The sequence below is a fragment of the Lepidothrix coronata genome, unplaced genomic scaffold, assembly GCF_001604755.1.
Source record: "Lepidothrix coronata isolate B3197 unplaced genomic scaffold, Lepidothrix_coronata-1.0 Scaffold37, whole genome shotgun sequence".
NCBI classification, from domain to species: domain Eukaryota; kingdom Metazoa; phylum Chordata; class Aves; order Passeriformes; family Pipridae; genus Lepidothrix; species Lepidothrix coronata.
The window spans coordinates 1,121,671-1,130,080 of record NW_016690217.1 but is presented as its reverse complement, the minus strand read 5'-3'; the positions used below and the strand labels follow the sequence as shown (position 1 = coordinate 1,130,080).

General features: G+C 36.7%; 1 protein-coding gene across 7 annotated transcripts in view; it reads left to right on the top strand.

Moving 5' to 3' along the window:
• APC (APC, WNT signaling pathway regulator) overlaps positions 1-8,410 on the top strand; it is a 99,171-nt gene that overhangs the window by 32,753 nt on the left and 58,008 nt on the right. For 6 of the 7 annotated variants that reach the window (XM_017812621.1, XM_017812623.1, XM_017812626.1 and 3 more), the window contains exon 2: positions 4,449-4,601. In XM_017812621.1, the coding sequence (XP_017668110.1) occupies positions 4,467-4,601 (135 nt within the window). In that variant the 5' untranslated portion in view covers positions 4,449-4,466. Of the gene's footprint in view, positions 1-3,963; positions 4,017-4,448; positions 4,602-8,410 lie in introns of those variants that run through there. The other variant, XM_017812622.1, reaches the window with a different exon arrangement.

The window sequence follows — 8,410 nt, the reverse complement described above, 5'->3', positions numbered from 1 at the left end:
GACTGGATGTGGCACTTAGTGCCATGGTCTAGTAACCACAGTGGTAGTGGACCAAGGGTTGGACTTGATGATCTCAGAGGTCCCTTCCAACCCAGCTGGTTCTATGATTCTAGGATTCTATAATAGTGAATTTCACAAGGGTGGTTTTTGTGGCCTGGGTGCGATGCATTTTCCCTTGGACCATGTAAAATGTAAAATGGATTCTGCAGGCCAGAGCTCTTCCCTTCTCCTTCATTCTCCCCTGCCATCATGGTTTTGTTCAGTGGGAAGAGGAGTCATTTATTCTTTATTCAGCTGACTCTGGCCCCAGTGATGTTGAATGTGTTGAATGTGGTACAGCTTCAGACTAATGGGCAACGGCTAAACTGTTCCTTGCTTTCCCTTGGGCTGGTTACTGGCTCTGAACAAGGTGATACCTGACTGGGAACCTTATCTGGCCATGAGGGTCCAGAGTTTAACTCTTTCCCCAAGACAAGTGATTTGACCACTGAAAAAGTACAACTGGGGGTGCAGTGATACAGTTGATTTCTATTGATGCTGACCATTCTGTGTTTAAAAAATTTGTGCAAGTAGGGTTTTTTTTTGGTACTAAGATAATTTGGAGTATAAATCCAAGGATTGTTTTGGAACCTGAACTGTGATTTGATGTGTTTACGTTGAGGCAATTGGTAAAAATCTATTTTCAGAAGAGAGGCAGATTTTAATTTTGAGGGCTTTATCTCAATATATATGGAACAGCTTATGTGTAATGGAGCCTTTGATTTCACTCTGCAAATCACGTGCCTGAGAGGTGTTGCAGTGTTCAGCATCAGAAAGCCTAAGCTGGTCGGTTCCCCCATTTTAAAATTAAATAATGGTGTCTTTTGTGAAATACTTTGACATTTCATTATTTCAGGAGAAAAAAACCCCAAATATCTTGGAGGTACAAAAATAAGTACAGCGTTCATCTGTATTGAGGTTTAGGAATACACGATTGGATTTCTTGAACCATTCAAGTCTGTCAAGTTCCTTCCTGTGTCACGTGCTTGGCAAGAATGTTGCTGAACTACAACTTCTAATAGACGCTGCCAGCCTTGGTTGATAAATGACCAATTTATACCCATTTGGTCTATGCTGGTATTGTGTTTTAACATAAATATTTTTCTCCCTCCTCAGTGTTTTCCCCTCCCTAATGACAAAGTTTAGCTGTGTCATTCCGGCTTTTGTTGTGCCGAGGCAGCCAAGGTTTGCCTGTCAAATCTGTCATCCCTGATCACTTGGCGTGATGAGAGACTCTCATCCCTGATCACTTTTCGTCTTTCTCTGCACTCACTTAAATTCACTTTTCTTACCCATGTCCTTGTAAAATGATTTGATAACTGGGGATCATGTTTGCTTTCCTTGTGCCAGTACTGACAGTGCCCAGGTAGCCTTTAGGCTGAGAGGCTTGACTGCTTCAGGTGACAAGATTCCTATGTGAGTGACCGGGTGTTGCTGCACTGTTTAATTCCGCCTTGTTTCTACTGCTTCATCTCTCAGTTCATCAAATCCATGTAGTCCTCTGACCTTGTGCAACCTCTTGTGAATTCATGGGAGCAAGTTTTGATGCTACTTCTTGTGCCAAAGTCAATAACAAAACATTTAAAAATGCCTGTCACAGTGTAGTTTTTGGGGGAGCTTCACTGACAGCAGTTTGACTTTCAGTACTGCCCTGTGTCATCTTGATGTCTTTGATCTGCTCCTTACCCGTGTACAGTTTTTCTGCTCATCTCCATTGTGACAGTGTCACTAATTTCTCATTTGGGCATTAGTTTAGCAAAAAATACCCAGCTTGTGGTAATCAGCTAACTCATTTCTTTTTTTATCTAAAAACCCACAAGGTTTGACATTTGAATAAATCAGGAAGTGACTCCCTAGTCTGTGGCAGGATGCTATCTGTTAGTGATGATGCCCTACTTTCATGTAGAATAAAGGAAGCTTAGACACTTAGGTCAGGAGATGGAAAAGCCAAACCAAATCTCCCCTTCAGGATCCTTACTCATTTAGCTTAAATACATATAAGCTTACTTTGCATATAAAATACCAGAGCTATGCAATTGCTGTCTTTCTACTGTAGCTCCTCCCTTAATCTACCTTCTCCATTTTCTTCGTGTGTATACATCCTGTTAATGTGGCAAATTGTTTTAAATCTCAAATCAGGTAGTGAGAATTCCTGAATGTGGATGGCAAATGGAAAAAATGGATATTTTTTTTACATTACCTGTCCTTTCATACTAATATGAATTACAATTATGGGAGAAGAAGATACTCCATCTAGAAACAGAATGGTTTTGATTTTGTAAATGAAATGTAAATGAATAAATGTGTGATTTCCTTCAGTAAAAAACCAACACATTCTGTCAGTATTACAGTACAGTACTACTTGGTGACAACTAACGCAGAAAAGTTTCCATGCATTCAGAAATGACATCTGTCTACGTTTCCTTGGGCTGGTACAGAATTGTCCAGGCAGTGTGTTCTGAAATGGGAACTAAAGCTATTAGTTTTCTTAATAATAATGGAAACTCTTGCTTATTAAGTAAAAAATACATGAAATGTAACAGAAGCAGTCTGCCCTTACAGATTTTTTGGTGTTTGTTTTGGTTTTTTTACAACTCTTCCTGACAGGCTTCCACCTTTTAGGTGAAACAACCTTATGGTAAAATCCCAGAATTCAACTAAAAGAGTAATTGTTTCAGATTGCCTTTTTCTCTCTAAAAATGAGGTCTCCACTAAAGCATGACCGAATTTTGAAAAATAAATTTTTTACAGATTTTTTTTTTTTCATTCTTGGAAATCACAAGTCCATGAGTGGCAGGCATCTTCCTTCTCCTGTCTTTGATGGTGACAGGTGCTTGGGGCATGAAGACTTGCTTCTTGGACAGGAAATAAACTAGTCATATCAAATGCAGTATAGCTTTTGTTCCTGTATTCGGGTGGTATACGTTCTTCTTTCCATTTCAGTGAGTTTAAATTTAGAAAGACTAAACACAATTTTCAAACTTTGTATTGAGGAACTAGAGCCTTTTTGAATATTTTTACCTGCTTTTTAGCAGGCTGGATAAGTCGATTGAGTTTCATCTGGAAGAGCAAAGTTGATTATGTAGGGACTTACACAGGCAACAGGGTCAAAGGCTTAGTGAGAGGCTACAGAGAAAATGCTAAATAAGAGCTTTTAATTGTTTCATCTTTTCCAAAATACTGCAGTAATGATGAAAGGGAGTGTTGCCTCATAAGTTTTTTATTTTTTTTTCTCCTGAGTTACAGGCCACTTACTTAGGAAATCACTGCAATGACATTGGAAGGGTAACTTGTGTCCTAGGCTTCCTTTTATTCTCTTGAATGGTTGATGAATAAGAAATTGATATTATTAGCTGCTAAGAGCTACAAACGTTATTAGCCATGTTTTAGTTAAGTTACATTGTTAGATGAACAACTGTGATGGCTTGTGGTTGGGGAAGTGGGAAACAATTTGAAGTTTATAATTTAAATAAGAGTATTTGTTTCTTTCTCCTTTGTAGTGGTTGAGTAATTGTGATGGTGCTTTGCAACTGTATTACAGTATTACCCAAAATAGTATGGGGATATATATATCTATCTATCTCCCATACTATTTTGGGTAATATATATTTTATTTTATATATATATATATATTTTATAAATATATATATTTATATATATGTTTATATATATTTATATATATATATATTTATATATATATAATATATATAAATATTTGATATCAAGAATAACCTTTTATCTTTAAATTCTACTGTGCCATATGACCACTTCTTGTGTAGAAATTTTGTTCTAATCTTGGTCCTTTGAGGATATTTTTACAAAATATCTATATATTTACTCTATTTGATGTAGTGTTTTTTTTCTGTTAAAATTGCCTAATATTTATCACTTGCCTTTTATACAGCATCCTCTTCAGTTTTGCGTGCTATTCCTAGGAATCTTGAACATCTGCGACTATCATTTGCTTCATAAAATGAGTAGGCAGTCAACATCTTTTAGTTCTGTTTGATGGTGCTTGTTGTCTATCCAGAAATTACTATATATGATCTATTATCTGCAGTTTCTCCGTGTTGATGCTGAAGTGCAAGTACTAAGGATGTTTTTGCATGATGCAATAATTTTCTTTCGGATATTCTGGCTTCCCCTAATAACCAATGCAATTGATAATTAACTTCTTTCATTTGCTTAATCATGTGTGTCAGATGGAAGCACACTGGAAGAAAGTCTCGAACTGGCATTAGTTCTAGGCCTTAGTACTTTGATGTAATCAATTTAAATTAAATATTTAGAAAGTTGTGCGGTAAAACACAGAGAGAGGTAATTTTATGGTTAGATACATTTGAGCAATGTTGTAGTTTTTTTTTTTCCTAAAATATTTAAATTTTATATTTTCTCTTTACCTTTTTAAGGGCTGAGGGCAGCCCAGGATGGCCGCAGCTTCCTATGATCAATTGTTAAAGCAAGTTGAGGCATTAAAGATGGAGAACTCCAACCTTCGGCAGGAGCTAGAGGATAACTCAAATCACCTGACAAAACTGGAAACCGAGGCATCCAATATGAAGGTATTGCCAGCTCTGTGGCTGTGGTGCATCGAGATTTCTGTTACTGCCTTTTGTGTCACATACTGGGAGTTGCCCAACAACTTTTGTGTTCATTTCGATTCCCATAGAAGTTCCTTTTCTAGGCTATATAAGGGAAAACTATCAAATCTACATTATTATTATTGTTGTTGTTGTTGTTGTTATTTTCAAAACAACTTTCTAGAAGACAGCTTCCAGATTTCATAGCTTCTTTTCTTGTGTGTTGTGATAAGCTTTAGCACAGCTGAACTTCCCAGCAGGAAGTCCAGAGCATTGACATAGATTGACAAAGCAAGTATTGTTCATCCCTTGAAACCATGGGTAAGACTGGAGGTTTTCTGTGCTTTCAGGTAAGTCTGGAGGTTTTGGGGTGTACTACGATTACAATATTTAACATCTCAAAAGGAAAAGTTCCTTATTTTGATAAAACCACAAGTCCTTCAGCCTCTCCCGAAGCCTAAATTAATAGTTCATAATTTCACCAACTTCCATCCCTCTGGTGTTTATTGCCAAGGTGTGGGCCTTCAGAACCACCTATCCAAGAGCAAACACTAGGCTCAAGTGGAATTTAGGTGGATTTTAACCCACAGGAAGATACATACAAAGCTGCATCTGTGTGATCCAAGGCACTAAACAAGGCAGAATTTCACAAGTGTTATAGCTGCATTGGTGTAGTGCTCTTCCTAAGCTCACAAATCCTGCTGCTTTTTGCTAACAGCCAGCAAAACCAGTCTGCTTTTGGTACCTCAGTTAAAAAGGCCTGGAAATTGTTGTTATTTCTGTACATATTCCTGTACAGGGTAGACATATTCTAAATATTAAACAGTATTTTTTTTCTCAGTCTCCTTGCTTTCTGGTCTTCATATTACAGACTTACTGTTCCTTTACAACTAAACTTTATTTTTTTAAAATATGATAACTTGATTAATATAGCAATTAAAAATAGTTAAGCTGACCTTTCTTCTCCTCCAGATTGTTGCTCATATATTCACTGTAAGAGGAAAAATTCTCCTGTGTTATGAAACACTGTCACTAGTTACAACACTTGAAAAAAAAGCACAAATTTTTCAGATATATTTAATCCTTGCATTGCAGTGTGAAATGAAAATAACTTTGCTACTCAAATTGAAAGGAAATTATAGTCCTTTACACCACCTACTTAAAACAGTTGTTGGGATTAGCAGATGTGAAAAAAATATTTGTTTGCTGAGTTACATATCTGAAAACTAGTCCTGTCGTTTATACTGTTTTTCTTAAAATGATATTACAACCAATTTGTCAGTAACTCCCCTTCCCTGCCTGTCATTGCAGTCTAAAATAAGGAAGAACAGGGCAGGGGATATTCCTGATAGTTTTGAAAAAGAGGAGTGAAAATGTCTCTTTTCCCTTCTTTGTCCACATACAACTGCTTTGGTTGTTTATTGTTTCTTCGGGGTTTTTTAAGTTTTTCTGCAGATAATTAAATTTCCACTGATGTAGAGACAGTCCAGCTGTACAAGCTGGTCTCCAGGGCATTCATTTGGGGTGTGGAATGGCTTTATGTTCTTACTTTAAATCCGTCAGATCACCAAACAGAAACTGGCTCTATCACACTCCACAGAGAAGTGCTTTTGAGCATATTCAAAGTAGAGGTCACATTTTGTTCTGTCCTGAAGTTTCTTTCTGGATCTAAGGAATTTACCCCAAAAAACTCCTGACCCAAATATCAAACACAGTATGTTTCTTTTCACTTTGGGGGATGGGTGGAGAGAAGACCATGCAGATTAATTTGTTTTGTTTTGTTTTTTTTTTAAATCTGTGTTCGTTTAAGAAATCCATGTTATATTAAGAAATTTAATCAGCTGCGTTCCTCAGGAATATTTGCTCCTCCACCTGAACCCAGAAGTTGTTTCTTGTTTGTTTCAGATGAGTTTGGAAGGGTCACAACATAGCTTTGACTTGAACCTGAAGGATACTGTGGCAATGATCTTGGGGTCTGATTGGAGTCTGTGGGTGAAGTTTGATGGGGATCGTTGCAGGATTTTCTTAAGTCAGGAAATAATTTTAGTTTTGCAAACTTTTGGAGAAAGTATGTGGTGGCTTTGTATTACTGAAAGAAACTGCATTGTTTGTGTGGCTCCAGTGCTATAATTGAGGATAATTACAAGCAAAGTCATTAGAAGAGCCAGAGCACTCAAGGTTGAAAGCCCTTTGGCTATCATATATGCAGTTAAAAATCTTTTGAAAAAAATGATACTTTGGGAGCATGTAAGTGTCACAGAGCCCTTGCAACCCCTCCCACCAAGTAAAAGCCCATATATTAGGGAGAAGGGGAGCAAGAATGGGGAAAACAAGCTGTGGTTCTGTGGCAAACATCACTGGTTTTGCAGCATGACTTTTCATCCGTGGCCCAGTGCAGGGACATCTCACAGTGACTCCTTGGGCTGCTGCTTTGTCTCCTCATTTCCTGTTATTATTTAATCAGCTGTGAAAGGCAATATTTTAAAGACAATATTGTATATTTAAAGAATTTGATTTTGGAAGTAGTAGTGTTAAAATGTTGTGTAAATGTGCCCCATCTTTACAATCCCTTCATTTCAGAATTGTGAGGCAATCATACATGTATTAAAAGCTTAACATGAGCTCATCTTGCACATGTATTTGTTATAAACTGCTACTGACCTATATAAGAACAATGTCTGAATGCTTCGTGTTTAAAGCTAAATCTCTTGTTTAAAAGTGAAAATTCCATTTGCTAACGAGAAAACAACATGATGGGTAAACAAAGAGAAATGTGATAATGTGGGGTGCCAAAATGATTAGTAAAACAATCTCCACTTTGTTTTTTAATTTCTGTTGTCCTAGGGATTAACTGTTCAAACAAAAGAAATCCCTCAGAGTATTATGACTAACTTAGGAAATTCAGTTGTTATTATGGGCTTATTGTCGGATGAAATACAGCAGTTTGGTATGATAAAATGTTCTCTCTAAATCAACAAATATGCTGTTTCATGGTTGATGAAATAACAGTGTTGGCTAGTAAGCGGAGAAAAATGATGTCAGTGTCTAGATGTAGGAGTAACTGCATAAACACAGACTATGGACAGATTTAGAAAAATATGTAAAATTAATGAAGAGACAAAAAGCAGTTCAGTGTCAGCTCTGCTACTCTGTGCATGTGTTTACATGTCTCCCACATTTGTAGGAGATTTTTGTGAGACTTTCCTGCCTGATTCTTGTCAAAGACAAGTACTTTTCTCTTAAGGATGACATATACGTATTTTTCTAATGTCATAGCTACTGGATATCAGCATTTTTCCCTGTATAAAATCTGGAGGGAAATAGGTATATTTAACTTCTAGAACTTAAGTAGTAGTAAAGGAGCTTGATTTTCATACTCACTGAGTGCTTGGATTTTACAGTAAATGAGCAATGCATGATATTTTGTGTAAGAAAGCCATTTGTCGTATATGTGATGTTCTGTGAGCAAAACGTCTCTTTTGCTTTTATGTAGTACACTTAAAATTTTATTCTACATATGATTTTTCAGTTTGTTTAATTCTTCATTTCATTCTTCTGAATGTCTGCTGAGGAATTCTGTCTTTAGGAATGAGTAACTGCTTTTATCCGATGTCTCCTCCATTAGCTAAGCAGGTGACCACATTTTCTTTTAAATTGCCAAACTTCATTTTATGGTCATACTATTATGCTTAGCTTCCATTTCTTGGTATTTAACCTCGAAAACCCACTTTGTTCTGATCAGCTGCCTCTGATCATTGGTGTTTATTGACCCTCACTGTAAAGCACAGAAG